This window comes from Huiozyma naganishii, chromosome 10 (assembly GCF_000348985.1).
Source record: "Huiozyma naganishii CBS 8797 chromosome 10, complete genome".
In the NCBI taxonomy this organism is placed as follows: Eukaryota; Fungi; Ascomycota; class Saccharomycetes; order Saccharomycetales; family Saccharomycetaceae; genus Huiozyma; species Huiozyma naganishii.
In genome coordinates, this window is record NC_035931.1 from 465,513 (window position 1) to 490,118 (window position 24,606).

At 49.7% G+C, this 24,606-nt stretch overlaps 17 protein-coding genes across 17 annotated transcripts; 9 read left to right on the plus strand and 8 right to left on the minus strand.

Annotated features, from left to right (window-relative positions):
• Nucleotides 1–72: 72 nt before the first annotated feature.
• POL30 (proliferating cell nuclear antigen) lies at nt 73–849 on the minus strand (the record flags this gene model as incomplete). The annotated part of the gene is made up of 1 exon (XM_022610256.1): nt 73–849. The coding sequence occupies one exon, from the start codon at nt 847–849 to the stop codon at nt 73–75; it is 777 nt and encodes a 258-aa protein (XP_022466570.1).
• A 320-nt stretch (nt 850–1,169) lies between these two features.
• On the minus strand, nt 1,170–1,448 carry NHP6B (high-mobility group nucleosome-binding protein; the record flags this gene model as incomplete). Its single annotated transcript, XM_022610257.1, has 1 exon — nt 1,170–1,448. The coding sequence occupies one exon, from the start codon at nt 1,446–1,448 to the stop codon at nt 1,170–1,172; it is 279 nt and encodes a 92-aa protein (XP_022466571.1).
• Nucleotides 1,449–1,865: 417 nt separating this feature from the next.
• On the minus strand, nt 1,866–2,201 carry TIM12 (Tim12p; the record flags this gene model as incomplete). The annotated part of the gene is made up of 1 exon (XM_022610258.1): nt 1,866–2,201. The coding sequence occupies one exon, from the start codon at nt 2,199–2,201 to the stop codon at nt 1,866–1,868; it is 336 nt and encodes a 111-aa protein (XP_022466572.1).
• A 188-nt stretch (nt 2,202–2,389) lies between these two features.
• Nucleotides 2,390–4,552, plus strand: PBY1 (putative tubulin tyrosine ligase; the record flags this gene model as incomplete). The annotated part of the gene is made up of 1 exon (XM_022610259.1): nt 2,390–4,552. One exon carries the CDS (start codon nt 2,390–2,392, stop codon nt 4,550–4,552), a length of 2,163 nt encoding a protein of 720 aa, XP_022466573.1.
• An 82-nt stretch (nt 4,553–4,634) lies between these two features.
• On the minus strand, nt 4,635–5,861 carry RXT2 (Rxt2p; the record flags this gene model as incomplete). The annotated part of the gene is made up of 1 exon (XM_022610260.1): nt 4,635–5,861. One exon carries the CDS (start codon nt 5,859–5,861, stop codon nt 4,635–4,637), a length of 1,227 nt encoding a protein of 408 aa, XP_022466574.1.
• Nucleotides 5,862–6,055: 194 nt separating this feature from the next.
• On the plus strand, nt 6,056–6,745 carry KNAG0J02510 (uncharacterized protein; the record flags this gene model as incomplete). Its single annotated transcript, XM_022610261.1, has 1 exon — nt 6,056–6,745. One exon carries the CDS (start codon nt 6,056–6,058, stop codon nt 6,743–6,745), a length of 690 nt encoding a protein of 229 aa, XP_022466575.1.
• Nucleotides 6,746–6,951: 206 nt separating this feature from the next.
• Nucleotides 6,952–11,283, plus strand: VPS15 (ubiquitin-binding serine/threonine protein kinase VPS15; the record flags this gene model as incomplete). Its single annotated transcript, XM_022610262.1, has 1 exon — nt 6,952–11,283. The coding sequence occupies one exon, from the start codon at nt 6,952–6,954 to the stop codon at nt 11,281–11,283; it is 4,332 nt and encodes a 1,443-aa protein (XP_022466576.1).
• A 178-nt stretch (nt 11,284–11,461) lies between these two features.
• MMS4 (Mms4p) lies at nt 11,462–13,498 on the plus strand (the record flags this gene model as incomplete). Its single annotated transcript, XM_022610264.1, has 1 exon — nt 11,462–13,498. The coding sequence occupies one exon, from the start codon at nt 11,462–11,464 to the stop codon at nt 13,496–13,498; it is 2,037 nt and encodes a 678-aa protein (XP_022466577.1).
• Nucleotides 13,499–13,682: 184 nt separating this feature from the next.
• Nucleotides 13,683–14,555, minus strand: FES1 (Hsp70 nucleotide exchange factor FES1; the record flags this gene model as incomplete). Its single annotated transcript, XM_022610265.1, has 1 exon — nt 13,683–14,555. One exon carries the CDS (start codon nt 14,553–14,555, stop codon nt 13,683–13,685), a length of 873 nt encoding a protein of 290 aa, XP_022466578.1.
• A 230-nt stretch (nt 14,556–14,785) lies between these two features.
• On the minus strand, nt 14,786–17,002 carry EXO84 (exocyst subunit EXO84; the record flags this gene model as incomplete). Its single annotated transcript, XM_022610266.1, has 1 exon — nt 14,786–17,002. One exon carries the CDS (start codon nt 17,000–17,002, stop codon nt 14,786–14,788), a length of 2,217 nt encoding a protein of 738 aa, XP_022466579.1.
• Nucleotides 17,003–17,228: 226 nt separating this feature from the next.
• On the plus strand, nt 17,229–18,782 carry SIF2 (Sif2p; the record flags this gene model as incomplete). The annotated part of the gene is made up of 1 exon (XM_022610267.1): nt 17,229–18,782. The coding sequence occupies one exon, from the start codon at nt 17,229–17,231 to the stop codon at nt 18,780–18,782; it is 1,554 nt and encodes a 517-aa protein (XP_022466580.1).
• A 33-nt stretch (nt 18,783–18,815) lies between these two features.
• Nucleotides 18,816–19,400, minus strand: KNAG0J02570 (uncharacterized protein; the record flags this gene model as incomplete). The annotated part of the gene is made up of 1 exon (XM_022610268.1): nt 18,816–19,400. One exon carries the CDS (start codon nt 19,398–19,400, stop codon nt 18,816–18,818), a length of 585 nt encoding a protein of 194 aa, XP_022466581.1.
• A 267-nt stretch (nt 19,401–19,667) lies between these two features.
• Nucleotides 19,668–20,378, plus strand: RPE1 (ribulose-phosphate 3-epimerase RPE1; the record flags this gene model as incomplete). Its single annotated transcript, XM_022610269.1, has 1 exon — nt 19,668–20,378. One exon carries the CDS (start codon nt 19,668–19,670, stop codon nt 20,376–20,378), a length of 711 nt encoding a protein of 236 aa, XP_022466582.1.
• Nucleotides 20,379–20,455: 77 nt separating this feature from the next.
• Nucleotides 20,456–20,914, minus strand: ALB1 (Alb1p; the record flags this gene model as incomplete). The annotated part of the gene is made up of 1 exon (XM_022610270.1): nt 20,456–20,914. One exon carries the CDS (start codon nt 20,912–20,914, stop codon nt 20,456–20,458), a length of 459 nt encoding a protein of 152 aa, XP_022466583.1.
• Nucleotides 20,915–21,082: 168 nt separating this feature from the next.
• Nucleotides 21,083–22,441, plus strand: MTC1 (DUF5427 domain-containing protein MTC1; the record flags this gene model as incomplete). The annotated part of the gene is made up of 1 exon (XM_022610271.1): nt 21,083–22,441. One exon carries the CDS (start codon nt 21,083–21,085, stop codon nt 22,439–22,441), a length of 1,359 nt encoding a protein of 452 aa, XP_022466584.1.
• A 174-nt stretch (nt 22,442–22,615) lies between these two features.
• Nucleotides 22,616–23,167, plus strand: LSM1 (Lsm1p; the record flags this gene model as incomplete). Its single annotated transcript, XM_022610272.1, has 1 exon — nt 22,616–23,167. One exon carries the CDS (start codon nt 22,616–22,618, stop codon nt 23,165–23,167), a length of 552 nt encoding a protein of 183 aa, XP_022466585.1.
• A 238-nt stretch (nt 23,168–23,405) lies between these two features.
• Nucleotides 23,406–24,548, plus strand: GCD14 (tRNA 1-methyladenosine methyltransferase subunit GCD14; the record flags this gene model as incomplete). The annotated part of the gene is made up of 1 exon (XM_022610273.1): nt 23,406–24,548. One exon carries the CDS (start codon nt 23,406–23,408, stop codon nt 24,546–24,548), a length of 1,143 nt encoding a protein of 380 aa, XP_022466586.1.
• Nucleotides 24,549–24,606: the final 58 nt, after the last annotated feature.

A 24,606-nucleotide genomic window follows, 5' to 3' on the forward strand; every position in this document is an offset into this window, starting at 1 on the left:
ATGTAAACTTTATTATTAATATATATTTTTATGGTAATTTGTATCCTCCTTTCCCAATGTACAGTGGCTTATTCACTCTTCGTCGTTGAATTTTGGAGCCAAGAAGAACTGTAGGAACCCAGAGGACAGGTCGAACTGGAACAGGGCTGGTGCCTCGCTGGAGAGTCTGATCCCGATTCTATCCGAGAGGGCGGACCCCTTGACGATGTCCAGCAAGTACTTTGCGCCGAATGTCAAGTCCACGGGTTGGTCCATCTCTAGTTTGATGGACTCCGCTGGTTTCTCCATGTCCATGACTGGCTTTAGAATCACGGACCCAGTACCGATCTCCCCCTCTGCGACGAACTTGATGGTCTCCTTCGTGACCATGATGTTGATGGAGTCCGTCAGTTGGGACAGATCCTTGACTACTTTTGAGAATTCTGTCGATGGCATCATGAGCGTTGTGTCGTACTGCAGGTCCTCAATCTTCAGGAAATCCGCGTCGATGTCCATCAGTTTTAAAGAGTACTCTGCGATCCTCTCCCTCTGCGTGTCCTCAAACAGCAGTAGGATAGAATCTGGCTTATCATCAGCGATCAAAGTCAAAGTATCCGAGTTGTTCCCACAACGTAGAATCTTGGAAAGGGACCCCAAGTCCATACCGAGCGTGACTGGGTGGTCACACCTATACTCCTGGAACGCCTCCACGCCGATCTCCAACGACACAAGCAGGACACGGGAGTCATCAACAGCCTGTGCAATGATCCCGTCCTCTTTGCACTGGAAGTTCACTAGCGAGACACAGTCCTTGAACCCATCGATGATTCTCTTGAAAAGGGAGGCTTCTGCAAACTTGGCTTCTAGCATCTTGAAGTTGTGTATGGTGAGTTTTGGAAGAGAGCAAGAGACAGAAACTGTGCAACTTACCAACACGTTGTCAAACTATACACACGTACATATATATATATCATCGAACGCGAAGATAAGTTTTTTCTCTTTTAATTTCACGCGACGCGTCGCAAGCGCGTCAACGCAAAAAGCATCACTTCCCACGACAAGGAACAAAAAAGTTACAGAAGTTAGAAGATAGGATAAGAGCCGTCAGTTACATACAGTATATGTGGTTTGTATACAGTGTGGAGGGGGGGGGGGTCATTGTAGATAAGAGCATCGCGTTTCACTTTACATTATGCTTTTGTGGCAAGGTACAGTTCCTTCTCGGACTCGTACCTTTTCTTGTCCGCGGCGGCTTTCGCCTCGTAAGGCTCTCTACCTTCACCGTCCAGCGCCTTCCACCTCTCACCGAGCAGTCTACCGATCTGCCCGAACGTCACATCCGGGTTCTCTGACCTGACGATGTCCCTGTTCTCGTTTGCGAAGAACATGTACGCTGACAAAGCCCGCTTTGGAGCATTAGGGTCCTTCTTTCTTCTAGTCTGTCTCTTCTTGATCTCTCTTGGTGGCATTGTCGTATGTAGTATTTATTTTTTCCCTCTCAGAAAAAAAACTTGTAACAATCTCCTCTACAACGCCTTCTAAGAACAGACCTACATATGCCTACCACTAGTAACAGAGTACAGTATACTTTACAGAGTATAATATGTACAGGGAAACATGTTATATAGCAACAGTATGGGGGAGGGTATGAGGGGGGCCATAGCACTGTGTACCACAGCACACAGCACGCTGCGGCCCGCCCCGTGCCACCGGTTTCGCACCGGGGACGTACAAAACCAGCACGGGACGGCGGGCCGCGAGAACGCCGGGCAACCGACTGGCCACGCAGCGGGCAGGCGCTCCCTGCAAACCCTGTCCAGCTGCCCCGGGCCGTGCTGCGCGTTTCGCAGGCTCCAGGCGGGAAGCCGGTGGCACGGCGGGGACTGCTAGCGCCGGTCGGAGGGGTGGTCCGCCAGGCTCGTCGGAAGCGACGAGGGCAGCCCCGCCGTCGCTGGTGACCAGCCCTTCGTCTGGACGTACGCGCCGATGAGCCGGTTCGCGTAGTGCATCTTGGCGACGCAGCGGTCGATGCAACACATCTCCCCCTTCGTGAGGTCTCCCTCGCTGTAGCCCTCCGTGGAGATGCATTTCTGGAGGCACGTGTCGAGGATGTTGTTGAATGTGGTGTTCATCGCGTCGAACTGCACCTCTGCCAGGGACAGTTTCTCGCGGGAGACCTCCTGGCCACTGTTGTTGTTGAACCCGTTCAAGAATACAGACATCCGTTTACGTGTCTGTGTCGCTGTATCGATTAAGTAACGGCCACAGGTTCATCTCTTCTCTCTGTTCTACTATCTTTTTTTTCCACTTTTTTTTGGTTCATAGTAAGTTTACCAAAACACACATACATCTACGATGCTCGGTTCATTTGCGATGAGGTGCGAAGTAGACAAGTGATCAAGGTTGCAACATGAAGGTACTCATCACTAACGATGACGGCCCCCTGAACGACGAGTTTTCACCCTATATCAGGCCCTTCATACAGAAACTGGTCGCGCTTAAGCCAGACTGGGAAATCACAGTCGTTGTGCCAGATGTGCAGAAATCTTGGATTGCAAAGGCACATCTCGCGGGGCATAACCCTTCGATGAAGTTTATATACTCGAAACTGTCATCGACGGATAACTCGTACTTGGGGCCATACATTGAACCACAGGGGGGTTCCAATCTCCCCTTCCAAAGGAGAGATCAACCACGCAGTAGCAAATTATCGAGATCGGAGTACATAGAGTGGGTGTTGATCGATGCTACACCTGCATCCTGTGCGAATATCGCTTTGTTCCATTTGAACACGAAATTCGATTTGGTGGTGTCAGGTCCAAACGTGGGGAGAAACGCATCTGCGGCGTATATTACCTCTAGTGCTACAGTCGGCGCAGCAATGGAGGCCGTGATCACAGCAGATACAAGGGCCATCGCTCTGTCCTGGGCGTACTACGACGGGAAAAAGGACGCCTCGGACTCACTTATGGGTACCGTCGCGGAAAGATCCGTCAAAGTACTGCAGCACTTGTACAACCATTGGGACCCACAGGTGGACTTGTACTCCGTTAACGTGCCCCTCTTACCGGAATTGACCGGAGTCCAGTACGCGCCTATCTGGGAGAACAGGTGGGGGTCCATCTTTGACGGGCCTACGATCAAGGAGAGACCAGATAACTTGGATATCGAGGACGGGATGGAACATGACATGATATCGTTCCGTTGGAACCCGAATTTCAAGGGCCACAGAGACTCGTCGAGGGTTTTTCCAGGGACGCAGCATGACATGCTTGTGATCGAGAAAGGTGGGATCAGTGTCACACCTTTGAGAGCCACTTTCCAACATGTGCCGCACCTTGTAGGGGAGTTGTCCCTAGAGGATACTAACTACTCGGTGCTCATCACCACCCCGGAAACAGAATACATATACAAACCTCTCCTAGCGGCGGTACACAAACAGATCTCAGGTGCAAAAACGTATGCTACTGTGGAAGATATTCCAATTGCTCATAGGAAACCACTGTTCCATTACGGCGACTACGAACAACTCGATATGGATAAACTCTCAGAACAGAATATGGACTACTGCGCAAACTCATACATTTTCAGGAAGGCGTTGATCAGGAAACACTACCTGTCAAGCACCATCCATAACTACGTTGTGAAGCATCCTGACTCGATCCTAGCCACAGCGTTCATGGAGACCTTCACTTTGGATTTGGACTACGCGGAGTTCTTGGACGACTCGTTGGATGAGAACTGGGAGTTGAGGGGCGAGCTGGAGGAGGGGAAGAAATGGTGGATTGTGAAACCGTCGATGTCGGACAAGGGTCAAGGGATCCGTGTGTTCAAGACCATTGAGAACTTGCAAAGAATATTCGATTCCTTTGATGACGAACCAGAGGAGGCAAACAGCGAGGACGAGGACGAAAATAAAATCGTCATTTCTCAACTACGCCATTTCATTGTACAGCAGTACTTGGCCAACCCTCTGCTACTGCGGTCCATGGGCAATCGGAAATTCCACATCAGATGCTACATTACCTGTAAGGGCAACTTGGAGGTGTTTGTGTATGACAGAATGCTAGCACTCTTTGCACCAACCCCGTATCTTGGATGTCCAGCAGACCCAGAGGCGTTTGATCCGATCGATCTGAACACTCTACAATGCCATCTCACGAACACGTGCCTGCAAAAGGATGACAGTAAGTCTCTCTCCGTGGTAGAGTTCGATAATCTGGAGGACATCGCGCAGGAGAATAAGAGAAAGGTTAAGAACCAGATTCACGCTATAGCCCATGACGTTTTCTTAGCGGCTACTACGGTCAGTAGTTTGAACTTTCAACCACTACGGAACGCCTTCGAAACTTATGGTGTTGACTTTTTGGTGGATTCAGAATACAATGTGAAACTCCTGGAAATCAACGCGTATCCTGATTTCAAGCAAACCGGTGACGAGCTCAAGGGCTTGATCGATGAATTGTTCCAACTGAGCGTGAAACACTGTATCAGGCCACTACTAGACGGCGTCGATAGCGACGAGGATGACAACTTCAAGAGAGTGCTATCCCATACGCCCAATAAATGGTGAACAGGAAAAAATAACAACAACAACTAACAGTGAATTCGATGTTGACACATATGTGCCCACCCAGAGACCAGTTATATACTAATTACATGCTTTGGTGGGGCAATTGTGGCTCAGTTTCATATTCTCCACTTCGCCCGGATGAAGTGTCATCTCTGCCCTCCTCATCATCCTGACCCCTCATGGATCTGTTCGTGGTGGCACTGATCAACCCTCTCTTCACAACACTTAGGACGTTTGGAACAGTGACACCTTCGTCTTGGATGCCGCATGCTTCTCGCGACCAGCTCAGGATCCTGCTCCTCACCCGATTCGCTTTATCAATAAAGTTCCTTATTTTCTTCAAGTTTCTTATAAACTCATCGTTCCTCTGTAACGCAATCTGCGCCATCTGTCTTGTAATTTCCATCTGCTCTGCCAGTTCAAAATTCTGTACTTTACCCACCAGTAACTCTAACCCATCTCGCTGCGTTATTTGAGGCAATGCAAAGAAGGGATCATCGTCCTCATCGTCTTCTTCTTCTTGAATCCTTGCAGGTGGGATATCCGATGCAAGGGGACTATTACGGGCAGACTTAGGCTGAACCTCTGGTTCTATGGTCGAGTTGGCAATGTCTTCAGCACTCTGCTCCAACACGGTGGTGCTCTCGTTGGGTGACGATATTGGAGCAGGCTCCAGCCTTGGGGCTTTGACAATGGGCGCATCCGGTCCCTCCTCATCCTCCGGTAGCGTCAGGTTGTGATCATAGTCCTTCAGTTTCAGCGTCTTCTCGTACAGTGGTCTTGGGTATTCGCCCAAAAACACATCCAAAAGACGCGAGTACCGGATGACGGAATCCTGCTCTCTTTCAAGCATCAGCACCGTCTTAAGCGAAAGCTCCCCAAGCCTCTTGCTGGAGAACGTTCTCGCCGTACTCTTCTTGCGTACAATAGCTGCCAGCGAGGCCACAGGGGTGAGGATCTGACGGACGTTGACCATTTTATTGAGGTCAAACTCATCTAAATCCTGACCGTGTCCCCTCTGCAATATACTGTGTTCGGATCCATTGTAGTATATCTTATCCTCATCCGCGAGGTTCGGCTGGTACAGTTGGCTTCGCGTGACACACTCGCTCTTCTGTAATAACTTATTCCCCCAATTACTCTCCGTACCAGTTGGGACCGTGTCGTATATCGTAGCCCCACTGCGCGATCGCTTCCGCGACTGGAAGTTACCAGTCTTCTCCCTCAGTATCCTCTTCGAGAAAGAATTGATGTAATCCTGTTCGGACAGCTCGCTGCCAACAGCATCCGTGCTTGACGGAACTGTCATTTATTTTCAATGGAGAGTAGAGGTCTGTCACTTCTAGCAATATCCCTCTTTACGCCCTTTGACCAAACTCTTCTTTTTAGTGAAGAGCAACTTTCGGCAACTGAATTTATCTTTTGGTAAACGCTTAATTTCGCACCTCTTGCACTGAATCTGATGAAACTACGAGTCGAGGTAACGTACTTTCGAGGCCCACAATGACGTTGTTCAACGTGTTTAAATGGTTCTGCTACTGCTACCTTTTGTCCAGCTACAAATCGTTGCCCTCGGCGTATTTCTTTAGGTTTTACTACTATGTGATCAAGAATCTAATCATCCCGTGTGTTACTGGACTCAAGACCCGTAACATCAAGAAATTGCAAGACAACAAGTATGGTGCCCTCGGGTACACAGTGCTATCGAGTTACGTGTGCCCCTTTGATTGTGACTTCTATATGCATAAGTCGAACTCCACTTACTTCACGGAATTGGACATCTCGAGAACGGACCTTATGTCCAAAGTGTTCCAGAAACTCTTCCTGGAGTCGAAACGGTACCCTTACGTCCCTGTGGCGAATGTATTCACTGAGTTTATGAGGGAATTGAAGCCATTCCAACCGTACAACATCGTGAGCTCGATCTTGTGCTGGGACCAGAAATGGATTTTTGTCATTAGTAGGTTCATGACGAAGAATAACACCGTGCAACACACCATCTCGGTGACAAAATACGTCTTGAAGAATGGCCGCATCACAATTAGCCCAAGGGAGGCGCTGGAATACTGTGGCATCTATAACGAAACAGTGGCCGAGATTTCTGCCCAAAACTACAAACTGATGAGTGAAGATAGTGGGTTCCATAACACAGAGGCACTCAAGAAAATCAAACTGGACTATGTACACATTTGACCGTTGTCATACCCCCTGATACACACACACACATATATATATAAATGTAACGACCAGTGTATATGCCTATACGTTACATTCCTTCTCGTGAATAACTCTTTCATTTATATTCGGATCATATATTCGTTATTCTAACAGTTGGGAAACAACAACTTTCTTCACTGTCACCAGTCACTTAAGATATCAGCAAGTATACTCATGGAAGGATGGGTGCGAAGCTGTCTCTCTTGGCACAGACGGCGCCGTCTATCGGTATCTTCTCGTACGTGGATGTCCTGAATGAGATCCATTACGTCTCACAACTGAACTCCTCAAAGTTTCTGAAGACTTGTAAGGGGATTGACCCAAATGGACCCGTGGTCATAAAAGTGTTTATAAAGCCACAGGAGAACTATACAGTCTCTGCAGAACTGGACAAGATTCGCAAGGAATCCCTACTACTCAGTCAGTTGCCCAGCGTTCTCAACTTCAGCAAGATTATCGAGACGAGTAGGGCTGCGTATTTAGTGCGGCAGTACATGAGGGACAATTTATACGATAGGATATCGTCAAGACCGTACCTGCATCAAGTGGAAAAGTTGTTCATAGCGTTTCAGATTCTTACAGCGCTACAAGAGATCCACAAACTGGATGTCACCCACGGCGATTTAAAACTGGAAAACATTCTCCCCAACACCTGGAACTGGATATCTATTGCAGATTTCTCAAGCTGTTACAAACCAGTATACCTCCCAGAAGATAACCCTGGGGAGTTCACCTTCTATTTCGATACCTCAAAGAGGAGATGCTGCTACTTGGCTCCTGAAAGGTTCAGTTCTCAAAGGGCGACTTCAGAGAAGGAATATTCTGTCACGAAAGAGATGGACATTTTCAGCGCGGGATGTTGCATTGCAGAGCTGTTTAACGATGGTATTGGTTTGTTTAATCTGTCTGACATATTCAAGTACAAGAATGGGGAACTTGATGCAGATGCACTTCTTTGTGATTTGTTCCCTGAACAAGAACCTTTGAGACAGCTCATTCTGGACATGATTGACTTGGACCCAAATAACAGGCTGGCATGCTCTCAGTTGCTGTCAAAGTACAGAGGATCGTTGTTTCCAAACCATTTCTATACATTCACTTACGAATTCTTGAAGAATTTGGCGATATTGAGCACAAATGTAGCGGGGACTGGGAACATAGTTTTTAACAAAACACTCGAAGATATGTCCTCTGTTACCGATGAATGTGTTGATAAATTCTACGTTGATTTCGAAAAGATATGCACATCCCTGGAGTTCCCGCTGACTAAATTAGAACAAAGAGGCGGAAAACAGTACTCTTTCAAGTTGTCTCATTCGAAGGCGTATGCTTTGCAATCTTTTAGTAAATTACAGGATATTACCACAATACGAGAAGAATGCGCGTTGCTCTTTACATCGTACCTTTCGCACGCCATACGAAATACCCTATCCAGTAACACAAGACTGAAATGTTTGGAACTGTTGACAATCTTCTCACAATACGTGTCGGATGAGAATAAACTGGACAGGATAATACCTTTTGTTGTGATGAATTTTGACCATATCGATGATGAAAACGTTCAAAGTCTCTCCGTCCAATGCTTATGTCAAATACTCTCCCTGGTGGAAGCGGTGAGTCCGTTGAACGAGAACATTTTTGTTGACTATCTTATGCCGAGACTCAAACGGTTATTACAATCAAGTGAGGAGAAGTCATACGTCAGAGTAGTCTTTGCCAATTGTTTGGGTGACCTGGTAACGACGGCGTGCAAGTTTCAAGAACTGTCGTTTGCATCGAAAGAAATACAACAAAAGATCCCTTCATCTGCCGACCAACTAGCACAAGGTTTGGCAGTTATGGAAATTACAAACCACTATACGCGGAAGCTATTGCAGCAAGTCGAGGATTTGACTATTCGTTTGTTAACCAGCAACGACGTATGGGTGAAAGTTGCTCTGCTCAGGAATATCCTCCCCTTGTGTAATTTTTTTGGGAAGGAGATGACAAATGATGTTATACTAAGCCACTTGATAACGTATTTTAACGATCGAGATTTTTTTCTAAGAATGACATTAGTTGACGTCATTCCTGGGATAGCCATTCTGTTGGGGCCTATTGCCTTGGAGCAATACATTTTACCACTTTTGATCCAGACGTTAACCGATTCTGAAGAATGGGTCATTGTCACAGTTCTTCAAGCAGTAGAGGACCTTGCAAAGATAGGCATTCTGTCAAAGAGGATACTTTATGATACGGTTGCAAATGTCGCACCGTTGCTACTTCATCCAAATCATTCGATTCACCAATTTTCTCTGAGGATAGTGTTTGAGATTACCCAACAAATGTCTGATGCCGAGATATACTGTGGCTTATACCCTATAATAAGACCTTTTTTTGGTTTTGATATTGACTTCGATTTGGAGACTTTGATTGAAACCTGCAAACAACCAGTGTCCAGAATAATCTACAATCTACTGTGTAGTTGGTCCCTCAGAGCATCAAATTCTTTGTTTTGGCAGCAGGTGCCTAACGAACATATTGACTCATTTGGGAACAATGCAATATCGTTTGTCACAAAGGACTATATTCCTCGAAATTACGGACTAGTGAATGGGAAAGACAAATTTAACAAAAAAGAGATGATTCTATTGAAGAATTCCAAAGATATCGTTGAATCTTTTGACAAAAAACAGATTCCGTTGACTATCGAAGACAAATTATGGATTGATAAATTTAAGACAATTGGGTTACGTGACTCCGACTTATGGAAGCTGGAAGTTTTGCGCGAATACGTAACCCGATCAACAAAATCATCTGGTCACAAAACGTCGAAACCTTTGTTTAACAATAGTAGTGTGAGGAGAAATTATGAGATTACTACTGAGCTATCCAATGTGATGCCTCGCAATGTATTTTTTGATATCGAATTTTATGGGGACGAAATATTAAACGGCGTAGAAACCGAAAGCACACAGAGCGTCGAAGAAGAAAGTAGATTTAAAGCAAACCTATCAAAACGTCTTTTGACTCGAGAACGTTTGGGTTCTATAGTGGATATGCATGGATCATTGGTACTTAAGTCAGCTAACGCGACAGGTTTTGCCACTCAGGATACTCAAAACGTTAATGTTCGCTCCAAATCCACTATTACTCCAAGTGAGACGTCTAAAAGTAAATCGCTAAGATCTTTGGATTCTTCGAAGAGATACCTTGTCAAAAACAGTTACGAGGGGAAAGAAAAAACTGTATTGCAGTTTTTGAACAAGTTTGAAATTTCACCCTCTTTGCGCGACTTAAAAGAGTTTGGGTTTATCACCTTTGCAGAAACTGAATTGAACACGTTGCGTGACATTAAGGGCATGTTAATTGCGAGTTTAGTTGGTGACAAGAAAATTCCAGTAATATCTCTGAATATATCATTGAAGGATAAGCCATACCTAGTTGGCGGTTCTATTCAAGGTGATATATGTATATGGGATATGGAGCATGTGGTCAAGGGAAGGAGACTAAAATTTTCTTCAACTTATGAGTGCAATGCCACTATTACGCATATGGAACTTATTCCGGGCTTCGATACGCTAGCAGTATCTACCAAGAATGGTAAAATGGTGTTTCTGAGAATACTTCATAAGGATCGTAAAGATGGTAAAAGAAGCTACAGTTTTGAGCGTATTAGAGAACTTGATCTCAACAAGAAGTCGGCAAATGCTACTACGATCGATGAGTACATTGTAAACTTCAAGACGTTCAACAATGAGGATAGATCACATTTAGTCGGCTTGACTAAATCCGGATTGATAATAATAATTGACATTTGTTCAATGAGCATTTTACGCTATATTGACAATCCTGTTACACACGGCGCTGTATCCTGTTTTGACGTCGACACTGACAATGATACATTGATAGTAGGTACCGTGAAGGGTATTATTGATGTTTGGGACCTCAGGTTTAAAGTATTGGTAGAGAGTTTTACATTTGGAGATAGTACTCCCATAAAGTCGATAATAACCAGACGAAGCTATCATGACAACACAGTTGTTATTACGGGCGGATCCTCTGCGGCACTTTGTACCGTATGGGACTACTCTAAACTGCAGTGTAAAATGGCGATTGTTTTATCCGACGAGCAACCATCCATCAGTGCATTTGTGGCAAACGTTAACAATTTGGAGAGCTCAGGTATCAATCTGAAGATGAAGCAAGACGTGAACAACCAAGAGATATCTTCTATTGCCGTGAAGGGGTCCTCAATCGTCATTTCCAAACTGGAGACCTCTGATTTGATTATATGTGACATGGAAACGCATAGTAATTCCAAAGCCATTGCTGGGCCGAACGCGGCCTATTATTCTTTTGTGCCGGTGCAGGCGACTGCTGCTTTATCGTTTATTCTAATAAAACCTATGACGAGGAAGCCGATATTGACGAAGCAAAAGAATGCTGTCACTTTGTCTGTAATAGGCCAACTGGGACAAACCCCTCTTGTCATTACTTCTAATGTCCAGGGGACGATTAATGTGTTCAAATGAGTACCCCAGTAGTCGTATTTTCTTATTATATTCACATTTATAGAGATCAGTTACTGATTGTGACGTATTTTTCACGAATTTGAAATTTGACTGTTAGAAACCAGAGCAAGATTAGTAGAGATAGCGCAAGTAAAGCACACAGACAGTACCGACATCGCCTCTAGATCATATCGATGAGATGAATCATGAGGTTATTGAGATTGAGGATGAAAGCACTAGTGCTATTACATTGGGGAAAGGCGAGGATTCATTCAGGCCCAACGTCATTGATTTATCTTTAATGGAAGATCAAAGCGTATCTGCTAACAAATCTACAGGCAACTCGGCATATCCGTCATCGCCAGTATTTAAACGTGTCCTGCCGAATGCAAATGATATTGAGGGCGTTTCAGGGTCTCTGGAAATATCGATACCGTTTGCCCACGACGAACCCAGTGCTCATACTGAAGGGTCATCTCAACGAGTAAGTTCAAGTCAGGCGGACAAGTCAAACAGGATGAAATCAACAAGGATACTAGATGATTTACTACTGGATAGCTCCCTAGATCATAGTTTGGGCGTAGGTAAAGGCTTTATTCCTACGGTTAAATGTCCTGAGGATTCTAAGAATGTAACTCCCCAAAAACCAGGAACTAACAACCAACATGACCGTTTGTTCCCGCAAAACGGTACATCCATACGTGATAGTAATATTCCAGGCGATGATGTGAAGCTTGCTCAAAACGATGCATTCTTCTCTAACGGTAATATTTTTGGAGGTGATATGTTGCCTGCCCAAAACGTTTTAGATGAGTTCCCGATCTCTTCGCCCATTTCAATGGAGAAGAATAGTGTTACGGAGCAAGGAAAAGATCCCCAATTATTTCCTGATTTACAGAAAAGTATGAAGAGCATCCCCCGAAAGAGAACCATTAAAAACAAGGGTTTTAGCATTAAAACGAATGCTGATACAGTTGAATTAGATACCCCGTTCTTTTTAGACGACACTACCGATGTATTTCAAGACTATACGAAATCACTTCCCGGTAGCCCCCTGACCAAAAGAAGGAAGGCACAGAATACTCAAATACATCGTAAAAAGACGAATGAGCCTATTGGGTTATTGAAGAGGTCCGCAACCGTTGATCTTAGTGGTTTATATAACGACGATAAGGCACACTTAAAGAACGATTTTTCGAAGCTTGCAAGGTACATCACGAACGGTCAGATATTTACGGAAGATGAGTCAAGATCACTTGTATTTAAGCACTATAACGAGAATAGAACTGCATTCAAGCAGGCCAATCAGATATATCGGGATAATGAAAAGGCTAGAGAGAGTATAATCGTGGAGATTCCGAAGTCGTTGCTGCGGATTGCCACGGAACTGGACTTCGACATAAAGGACACGATCAAGCCAGCCACTGTACAGACATCCTACGACAACGATATCCCCAGGATACGATTTTTACGACGTTGCGATAGCGTTTATGATTTCAAGCACGACTATTACTACCCTTGTGACCGGAAGATAATAGAGGAGAATACTACGCTACTGTACTACGAAGCAAAAAGCTTTTTCCTACAGTACTCGAAGAACAAGAAATCTCTGTACAATAGCATACGAGAGACTCTGAAAAAGGATAAACTTGTTATACTGGTTTTATACGATCTGGGCAAGTTCCGGAAGGGTTTAGAAACACTTCAGGATAAAAAATACAAAGATCTGGTTAACCAACAATTGACTGGGAAGGAGAGTCCGACGAAGTCATCGCAGATAGCTCGTAAAAATGCACAAGAATTGGAATCCCTGAATATGCAATATTTCGACGTGGAGCAAAGGATACAGTACATCTCTAGGGAGTGGAACATGAAAGTCCATACGGTAAACTCACATTTGGATTTTTTGCATTCGTTGACCAATCTAACGTCGCTAATTGGGAAACAGAGGATGGACCCTGCCCTGAGATTCATGCAGTATGCACATCTGAACGTTCGTGCGGGCAAGGACAAGACAGACATTTTGAGGAAAACATTGCATGAGATCGGCAGGATGCCCGAACTGAGAGCAAGGGGGATTACTAAGGAGTACACGACGTTCCAGTCTTTGTTCCACGACTTCTGCTCCGCAGAGCTGCGGTCTGCACCGGATGGCGGGCATTTAATGACGGAAAGCATGGAGAAAAGAATGTACAAACTTTTTACCTCCAAAGACCCAAACGAGAATATCGAGTAAAGTAGTTTTAATTAGTGGTATATATATATATATATATATATAGTACTGACTACTTATGCCTCTGGCGTTTAACGAATTGCATTTTATGGAAAGTACTGGAATAATAGGCTACCGACTGAGCGGAATGATATAATGTTGTTAGTTTCTGACTATTGGAAGTTTTTTCGATTGGAAGAGAAGATTCCTATAATACATACTTGACGGATAAATAATCGTCCTCGTTTAACCTATCCTTTAAGGGCTGTATCTGTTCAAAGCCCTTCCTGAGCGTGACCAACTCAGAGTTCGTAAATTTAACCCCGCAGGCGATCAGGCGTGAGAAAAACGCCAACACCCTATCCACTATATTTATATTGGTTTCATCCAAGAACGATTCTGCTACAGCCTGAATGACACCGTCCTTCCTTAGCAAGGACAGCAATTTGTCGTCCACTGTGACCGTGCTGATGAAAGCCGTTATCAAGGCGATAACCCTCATTTTCAACTTGGGTTCGCTCTTTGGGTCGTTCAGTATCACTGGGACTATATCTAGTCCATTCTGTTGTTCGAACTTCTCGGCCATTGCGGGGTGGTTTCTCGTCAGATTTGACAGTGCGTACAGTGCCTTTGTCCTCACCCCGTTTGGCTGGGCCATGTCCCCCGCGAGCTTGATGACTTTCTCCAACCCTGTATCGTATTTAATGAAGTTATCCTGCGAGGTGGAGTTGTTTTGAACGGCCGTGCCGATAATGGACAGCGCCCCCTGGCGCAATTCCGCCTCCTCAAAATCCAGCATCTTCAAGATCGGTTCCCACAACTTCATGTTCTCGATGTTGTTCGCGTTGTCCAAATTCTCAATCAGCATCTCGAAGTTGTCCATGGCAGTCAGCTTGTTCTCTAGCTCGACCTCGTCGTCCAGTATGGCACGCGTGCACTCCTTCATGAGCGTCGCATCATCGACCTGGTTCCCACCGCCGAACAGTTGCTCCAGCAACTTTGGGTCCGGCGCCCCAGCTTTGGCAATAGCCTCTTTGTCCCCCTGCGAGTTCGCAATAGACCAATGCAACAGTTTCTCCATCGTTGATGTGTTTCTCAAGAAAGACCAAAAAGACTCTGAATACGAACCACACGCCTTTCTAGCAGACTACACAGCACCAACGTCTTATAGCAGACCTGTCTTCGCAGCTGTCCCTCTCTTCATCGCAAACCTTCATATGTTCGCAGTACGTTCCTCATCGCAAAGTGAAAAATTTTTGTTCACGATTCTTCTCGAAAGTTCTTTGCGATGGGCAACTGGAGCGACTCTTTCTATCCGATCCTGTCGCTGTTGATCCTGATGAACTCGTCCAGCTTGTACACGAAATCGAGGCCGACGGACTTGAGGTCGTCGATCTGTCTCCGCGAGGACTTGATGGACACCGGGGACAGCATTTCGTCGTTGAGCAGTTGTTCGTCGATCAGCTGGAAATGGCGGTCGACCTCACTGTTGCACCAGTTCACGAGGATCGAGGACAGTTTCTTCTTTGCGGTCCGGGCTGCTTCTGTCTCCGCTGCGAAGAACTCTTCGTAGTTCAGCACGGTCCGCTTGATCGTTTGGAACCTGATGACGGACAACTGCGTCAGGTAGTTTGTTGGGTTGTCGAAGGAACCAATCTGTAGGATCAGCTCCTGGATCGCGTTGGACCTGTTCTGGAGGAACAGATCTAACCCTTCGTCCGCGTACCCGAGCTTGATGAGCGCCTCGACGGATTGGATCAGGTGCGTTACGTCGTCGCTGAAGAGGATGTTTTGCGAGAGCTTCGAACTGAGGGACTCGCGTCTCTCGCGCAGCTTGATGTCGAGGATCTGGCAGAAAGTCGCGTCGCCAAGTTGCTCCTCCGTGGAGAGCTTGCTCAGTTGCGACTCGATGTCCAGAAGAATATCTACCGCGTCTCTCATCTTGAACCGCGCGATGTTGATGTCGACCTCTTCAATGTAGTCATTGAGCATTTTGAGTCTATTGGAAGCGACCGTGGTCTGCCCGCCGCCCCTCTTGGACGACATGGACGAGTACGCAGCAGACTGTAGCAAGTACTGATCTGCCGCGGAGTCCAATTGTGGGGCTCCGGCAAAGTACCCAACGCTGTGTCTGCCTCCTGGAGTCATCGGAGCACTACCGCCTGTGCTTCTCCTGTAACTCTTGACTGGACTTCTGGTGACGCTCGAGTCGCGCACTGGTGTCTGTTGCGTGGACTGCAGGTACCTGACGGACTCCTTCATCTTCCTCCGTTGCATCTTGTCGCTCTCGTAGATGTCGCACAGGTCATCCTTGGCCTTCCTGATGCTGTTCAGTATCTTCTCACACTCCTGTGGGTCCCTTGTCTCATACAGAAGGCTGTTATTGCTGTTTACTTTGAACACGAATCTGTTATCCGTGCCGGGCTCCTTATTGACTGTGGTCTCCCGCAACGAGAGCGTTTGGTTCAAAATGTAGTCGTTGGTCTCGTTCTTGCGTGCGATCAGGATCGCGTCGTTCAATATGTAGAACCTCACGACTTGCAAGTACCGAAGCGTCGTGATGTTCAATTCGGCCAAGTCTTTGCTCTTCGTGACCAGGTACCTGTTCTTGCCCCTCAGAACCTTCGACGCTCCCTCGATCTCCCTTTCCATCTCGGACAGTTGCTGACTCCTCATATTCCCGAGGATGTACACACTGCTCCGTATCTCTTCTTGGACTTGCAGCCGTGGGAGCAACGAATCAGCACCGCGAGAGTCAGAGGCGGCACTGGCGGGCATGCTCTCGTTCAGTCGAGCCGTTTCGAGAGCGAGTCTCTTGTCTGCGATCTGCTTGAAATCACCCATGATAGAATTCATCGCCTCGATGTTCCCGCGCAGCGTATCCAGCTCTACACTCGCCGTGTGCAAGTCCGCGTTCACTTGCATGATCTCCCGGTACGACCTGTTGATGTTCTCCTTAACCTCGACTTGGATGGACTGCGACAAGTCTGCCAGAGTTGTCGTGAAGCTGTCGATATCCAGCGCAGACGCGTCCCGCAAGTTCTCGTGAACAAACGCCTTCGCATTGAAGTGCGTATCCGTCAGCAGCGAGCGCAGTTTCGCCGGCTGTGTGATCTCCCGGATACTCAACCTCCCCTGCTGTGGTTCCTGAGATGCCGGTGGACCCGTAGCACTAGTCCCTGCCATCTCGCGGGGGCCCTTAGCTGTGGGGAGCGGCATGGAGTAATCGAACGTGGGTGCCGCATGGCCCGCAGCGTACACGGACAGTCTCCGCTGCATCGACGACGCAGCTTTGTTCTTCTCGTGCGCATGGACCGTGGGCAAATGCCCTTTCTGTTGTGGGACCGTCAGCTTCCGTGGTTCTGCTGGTGGTGTTGCCTCTGGAGTGTGTACGGGGGTCCCACTAGCTAAACTTTGCGAGCCAGTGGGGGGGACACCTGAACCGGATACGTGCTTCACTTTCGTCGGCGACCCTATCTTGACATTCCGCCAATTGTTGCGCGCCTTCTTCAACGAGAAATCCACCATCCCTTCTGCAGTACACTGACGCAAGTATCACTAACCCAATGCTGCTGTTGGTACTGCTATGGATCACCCTTCAGCGTCCTCTGCATCCACCTTGTCTTGGAACAACTTTCACATTAAATTTTATTCGAGATGACGTTGAGATGTGCGACTCACACATGAGAAGACAGTCGGCGCCCTGGATGGGCCACCGTTGAGCAACCGGTTGTCTCTGTGTCACTGCGCGGCGATGAGTGTGACGAGCGAGGAGCTGAACTACCTGGTGTGGCGGTACCTGCAGGAGACCGGGAACGAGTTGAGTGCCGCGGCGATGCAGGAGGAGACGCGGGTGCTCGAGTTCGAGACGCTGTACAAGAGACACATTCCGATGGGCACGCTTGTGAACATGGTGCAGAAGGGGATTCTGTTCTGCGAGAGCGAGTTGCTTGTTGCTGCCGCGGCGGCACCCGGGGACAACCCGCCGAGGTTCAAAGAGGACTTCAACTTGGTCAACGCGTTGAAGTTGGACAGCGGGAAGATCCCCGAGATCGCTGCTGTCGGGAGGTTTGCCCTCGAGGGGGACGAGTTGTCGTCCGCGGAGACAGAGGGGGAGTCCAAAGAACCCGTGCTGCCAGCGATGACCTCAGCTCCTGAATTCGTGCCGACTCTGAGGGAAGTATGCAAGTTGGACGCCGCTGTGGTGTGCCATTGGAACCCAAGAGACCCTCTTGTGCTTGCAATTGGTGGGCGGGACTCCCTGGCGCGGATTGTAAGGTTTACTACTGCTCAATGCAATGAGGTCGCGGAGACGCACGATCTGAGCCACCCGTTTGCGGTGAATGTGACGACTACGAACCAAGTGACTTGCATGGCATGGTCCCATGAGGGCCAGCAGCTAGCAAGTGCAGTCGAGAACGGCGAGGTACGGCTCTGGGACGCGTCTTCGGGGTCGCTACAGAACGTGCTCAGCTTGCACCGGTGCGCCGTGGTCGCTATGAAGTGGAGTTCCGACTCGCGACACCTGTTGACACTTGACACGGAGAACGTCACTGTACTGTGGAATGCTGCCAGTGGGACAGTCGTACAGCACTTCGAGGGGTCCTCGCAGTGCGGTGTCGACATCGAATGGGTCGACCGTGACAAGTTCGTCGTGCCAGGTCCACAGGGACAACTGGTCGTCCACGAGACGGCGCAGAGTGCGCCCGTGGGGAAGTTAGTCGGCCCACAGGGCACGGTCAGTAACCTCAGCTTCAACGGCGATACGAAGCTTCTAGCGTCGAGTAGCGACGATGGTAACGGTGACAGCGGTGAGCAGTACGCGATCCGCGTGTGGCACGGCGCGAGCTCGAACTGCAGCCACTGTTTTTATGGCCACTCGCAGAGTGTCGTATCCTTGGAGTGGATCGATGATGACAAGTTGATCTCCAGTGCGTTGGACGGGTCCCTACGTGTATGGTCGCTCCGTTCAGGACGGCTCGTTGGGCTCGCGAACTCGGAGGGTGTCCCCATCCTCGTGGGCCGTTTGTCCCGAGACAAGCGTGCGTACACCATCGGGCTCATGGACGGCCAGATCAACGTCTACGACGTTCACAGGTTCTTGATCAGGTTACAGTCGCAGGAGACTACTGAGGAGTCCCTACCCCTAGTGATACCGCTATGCGGGAACCACCAGGCCGCTGGACGGGACCATTGCAACGTGCTGGACTTGTCATGGAGCAGTTCCGACGAGTGTGTTGCCATGACGTACTCGGAGGGACCCTCTACCGTCGTGAGCGCGAGAAGTGATAAGGGCATAAGTAACTAACTAACTAACTAACCATACACATACAACAGAATCTTACTTCCCCGAGGACGCACTGCTCGGTGGTGCTAGCGTCGTGTCCCTGCTTATAGTCGAAACGTCTGGTAGTTTCCCACCGTTTGCAGTCGCATCGCCGTCCAGTTGTGCTTTGTAATCCACGGACACTAGTTGGTGAGTCTCTGCCGTAGACGCATCTGCCGGCCCTCTCTTCATCGATAGACTCTCTGGAGCCGCCTGGACCTGTGATGTCGCTTCCTTCTTCGGAGAGAACTTCCAGAACAGTCTTACGAGACGTGTGGGCCACACTAGCGGTGCCAGCAGCGCAGTAACCATACTATCAACAACAAAGGTCATGACGACTTTATCCACTAACAGATCCCCCGCGCGAAGCATCCTGGGCCCCAAGAGAGCGTTCAGCAGCGTGTTGCAAAGCGTGGCAAGCGTGTGCCACACGGACAGGGGCACGACGTACCCTAGCAACTGCGGCACGAGAGGGAACTTCCGCTGGACGTGCTTGAGTGTCCTGCACTGCGCAACGTCAAACCCAGGGGCAACCTTCTCCTCAGCGTGATCGTTCATCGTGGTTGCGTGCACCGGGAGACTATCTTGCTCGGTATGCATCGATACCGCACGTACCCTTTATATACTCACCGTGTTAAGGGTACCGCGCTGAGGGGTTGGTCCCTGAGAAGACTCAGATCTGGTCGAGCACCGAGAGTCCACATGAGGTCTAGTTCTGGGGCACACAGCACCTCGTGTTACCATGTCACTGTCACCGCGACCTCCTATTACTCCCCGTCTCGATATAAAAGGAGGCGACCGTTTTTGTTCACTGCGACTACCACTACCGTTGCTGCTGCTTCTACCCACGACTACCACGACTCAAACATGGTAACACCTATCATAGCCCCCTCAATTCTTGCCTCGGACTTCGCCAACCTCGGCTGCGACTGCCACCGGGTGATCAATGCCGGTGCAGACTGGCTGCACATCGACGTGATGGACGGCCACTTCGTTCCCAACATCACTCTGGGCCAGCCGATCGTCGCGTCGTTGCGGAAGTCTGTCCCCAGAGCAGATGCGGCCACCGAGAAGAACCCTTCTGCGTTCTTCGACTGCCATATGATGGTGGAGAACCCAGAGACGTGGGTGCCCGACTTCGTGAAGGCCGGTGCTGACCAGTTCACTTTCCACTACGAGTCCACAAAGGACCCGTTGGAGCTTGTGAAGTTGATCAAGTCGTATGGGATCCGTGCTGCATGTGCTGTCAAGCCGGGGACCCCAGTGGACGTTCTGTTCGAGTTGGCACCACACTTGGACATGGCTCTTGTGATGACCGTGGAACCAGGGCTTGGTGGACAGAAGTTCATGCCTGAGATGATGGAGAAAGTCGCTGCCCTGAGGGAAAGATTCCCACAGTTGGATATTCAGGTGGACGGCGGGTTGGGGAAGGCCACTGTCCCACAGGCCGCTGCGGCGGGGGCCAATGTGATCGTTGCCGGGACCAGCGTGTTCACCGCGACGGACCCAGCAGACGTGATTGGGTTCATGAGGGAGGAGGTGCGGAAGGGGTTGAAAGACAGAGACGTGTTATCCTAGCCCCTGGGAGAAGCAGTATGGTACAGTCGATATAGTACATATACAGTATACAATGACGATGGTGATGTCTCGCCAGATTATGGGAAGTACGCTCCACCGAGAGTGGTCCCCGCGTTGCCCGTCGTGTCGATGATCAGACCAGCGGAGGGGGAGTCACCGAGAACAGACCACAGTGCGTTACGAAGCGCAGTGAGCGGGCCAGCCGGAGCAGAAGCAGGCGGAGCCTGCTTCTGTTCTTTGCCCTGTCTCTTCTTCGCGTACCTCAAATTCCTCTCTATCTTCCTCAGCCTCTTCCCCGAGAGCGTCCTCGACGTGACCCTCCCGTCTTTACTCCCCTCCGCATGGGACCCCTGCACACCGACTCTACCAAAGTACACGTCCAATGGAGCAGACTTCCCGGCACCCAGAGCGTCCTCTCTCCCCAGGGCAAAATGGCCCTGAGCCGTTCTCCTGGCCCTCTTCTGGCCCAGTTTCTGCGCGCGGCGTCTCAGGTTGGCGGTAAGCTTCGGTCTGTTCACAGAGTTCTTCGAGGGCATGGCGTGGTGTCGTACTGTCGTGGTAACCGTCCAGTTGTGGCAGCAGTAGTAGTGGAAGTTGCAGTGAATTTGAACTCATCGCAAAAATTTGCGTGTCGTTTTCGACGGCGCTTGAAACTTTGGATCTTACTGAAGAGGAGGACCTGTTGATGCCTGCGGTGGTGGTTGATGGCGGTGGTGGAGGCGGCTGAGGCATTGATGAGCGGGCACGGGGAGCCGGAGGAGCAGCGGGAGCAGCGGGTGTCGCGGGAGGCAGAGGACGTGTTTGAGTTTCTCGGTTCTTTGCCGCAGGGGAAGGCAGAGCAGGGGAGGGAACAGGAGAAAGGTGAGGGAGATGGCGATGTCTTTGAGTTCTTGGAGGAGTTGGAGAAGTCGAACTTGTCTGTTGGGGGTAAGCGGGGGGGAGAAGCAGGCGGGGAGAAGCAAGTGACAGAGAAAGGTACGGGAAAACAGAGGTTGTTGAGGAGGTGGAAGGGCAAGACGCAGAGGTCGTTGAACAAGAACAAGGGTGCAGAGGCCGCTGGAGAGCAAGAAGGCGAGCAGAGTCCGGCTGCGCCAGACTCTGCTTCGCCTGCGGGCGCCTTTTCCCTGAGCAACTGGTGGTCCGCGAGCGGATCCGCCACGGTCTCGCAACTCTGGAACCGTACCACGGAACAGGCCACCACGCTCACGAACAAGATCGCACAGGAACATCTCCACGACCTGCAAGGGTCACTGCCGATCAAACTCGACGGGTCGACGATCTCCGAGTTGGCCAGAAACCTCCAGAAGATCGTCGTTGGTGAGACAGAGGAAGTGCTCCGTATACACCTCGTGCACGATTTCGTCAACGTCAAATACTTGCAACGGCACGTCGAGCAGAAGTTCGACCAAGTGCTCTCGTCACAGGTCCAAGGCGGTGTGCGCATCTTCGTAGACGAATGGGGGAGACCGGGACACAGAGACGCAGAGGACGAGGATTCCGAGGAGGAACAAGAACGCCAAGATGAGTCCCACAGCGCCAGCTTCAATGTGTTCTACGGGAAGGTCGCCGATGGCGAGAAACTCGCCTTTGCAAACCTCGACAACGCAGTCAAACTGTTCAGCAAAGCACACGACGAAATGCTCAGACAACAAAGGGAGTCCACCGATGGGGGATCCGCCCCTGCACAGACACCAGACAGTATCAGCGACGTGTTCGTCTCTCTGCTGGCCATTGCACCCCCAGAGAGAACAGACGCAGAGAACGAACCGGTCAAGACGACAGATGCAGCGGTGGGTGGGAACTTCTCCTTCACGGTCGTCCTCAGAGACGTCTCGAACGACATAACGACAGTGACTCGGTCGCAGGGGTTCCCTCTGCAGTGGCTCTCCTGGCTCGAGGGTTCAGCATTACCAATGCAGACAGGCGAAGACCCGACCCCAGGCGCTGACGCCGACGACGACCTCGACCCGCGCGAGTGGGTGCAGGGATGGGCCGAGGACGGCCTGGCACTCGCCTTGGGCGTCGCCGCACAGAACTATGTCATCAACCGCATGGGGTTCTGACAGTCGCAACAAGTTGTAGGTAACTACGTAGGGATGTCTTCGTCTTCGTCTTCGTCCTCATCAATTTTTAATAAAGTGAAAAGTTGCGACGATGTCGTCCACTTCTTCCTTGTGTTTGGAGGGTGTGCTCTGGTCGGTCACAACAACGGCTCAGCACAGCACACGGTCACTACGATGAGCGGGAGATCGAGCAACACGGCGACACCGGAACCTTCGGGGACCCCCGGTTCACAACAACCACAACAGCAACAGCAGCGCAGTGGACAGAGGGCCAAAGGCGCGAAGAAGATCTCGGAGGGCGAGGCAGACTTGTACCTCGACCAGTACAACTTCACGACGACCGCGGCGATAGTGAGTTCCGTGGACCGCAAGATATTCGTGCTCCTGCGGGACGGGAAGTTGCTCTTCGGCGTGCTCCGGACGTTCGACCAGTACGCGAACTTGCTCCTGCAGCACTGCGTGGAGCGGATATACCTCGAGGGGAAGTACGCGGAGGAGGACCGCGGTGTGTTCATGGTCCGTGGTGAGAACGTCGTCATGTTGGGTGAGGTCGATATTGACAAAGAGGACGAACCGCTCACGTTGCTCGAGCGCGTGCCCTTCTCCGAGGCAGAGAGTACCAGGACACTGGCCAACGCTCAGCGGTTCAAACAGGAGACTGACAAGACTAAAGAATACGCAAGGTACGGACTCTCCCACGACTTCTACAAGTCAGATATGTACTAGGACATTGGGGACCCCCGTTTGTATACACGTATAGAGAGAAACACCCTGCAAGAGATCCACCCCACTTGGATCATCCACTTGGAGCACCCAATGGGTGCCAGTGTGAGCTACTGCTTCAATCGTCTGATGCCTCTTGGAAGGTATCGCTCATCGCATATAAAATTTTTATCTGTTAACAACGTTCGATGCCATCGCACTACGTCCCACTGCACTACATCCACCACACGAGACACCCCATATGTCCTGCTTCAGCGAGTACAGAGATATCGTGCAAGAGGGCGAGCTCGTCCTGCTGTGGGTCTCGAGGGACAACATCCGGCCCGTCGTCATGGACCACAAGGAAACTTTCAACACGCGGTACGGGTCCTTTGCACACGCGGACATCATCGGGAAACCGTACGGGTCGCAGATCGGTGTCATGACGAAATCAAGCAATAAGTTCGGGTTCGTGCACGTCCTACAGCCGACACCGGAACTATGGACCCACTCGCTGCCCCACAGGACGCAGATCGTGTACACGCCAGACTCGTCCTATATCATGCAGAGACTCAATTGCGGGCCCAGATCGGTCGTGATCGAGGCTGGGACAGGGTCTGGATCCTTCTCGCACGCGTTCGCTCGGTCAGTGCAGAAGGTGTACTCGTACGAGTTTCATGAGGTTCGATACCAGCAGGCGTTCAAGGAGTTTGAAGACCACGGATTGTTACGGGAGAACGTCACACTCACACACAGAGACGTCTGCCAGGATGGGTTCACCATCAAGGACGGCGACACGACGTCGATGCCATTGCAGGAGAGGGAACCCACTGCAGAGATTGGAGCCACTGCGATTTTCCTCGATTTGCCAGCACCTTGGGACGCAATCCCACACTTGTCCAAAGTCATCGCACAGGAGGGCAAAGTTGGGTTGTGCTGCTTCTCCCCCTGCATCGAACAAGTTGACAAGACGCTCGAAGTCATGGAGAAACACGGCTGGATCAACGTGCAGATGGTCGAGATCCAGGGCAGACGGTACGAATCACGCAGACAGATGGTCAGAACTTTGGACGACGCATTGAACCGTTTGAGGGACATTAAGAGACGTAAATTGGAGGGCACAGAGAGACGCCAGCGCGCTTTAGAGGCCGTCGGCCCAGAAGCGGTCGCGGAGGAGATGGCAAGAGTGCGCGCAGTCACGGAGAAGAGCAAGTTCAACCCCTTTGGGAAGGGTTCCCGCGTCAAAGAGGGTGACGAGCACTACACTTGGAAACAGGTGACAAAAGTCGAGGCAGAGATCAAATCGCACACCTCGTACTTGACATTCGCATTCAAAGTCATGGACAGGACCAGAGACAGCGACAAAGTAGATAAAATCCTGGCCTCCATCAACGGGGAGAGTTGATGGCGGGTCCCACTCCCTTATCAGGAGAATGTATAGTATCAAAACATAGTGTAACCAA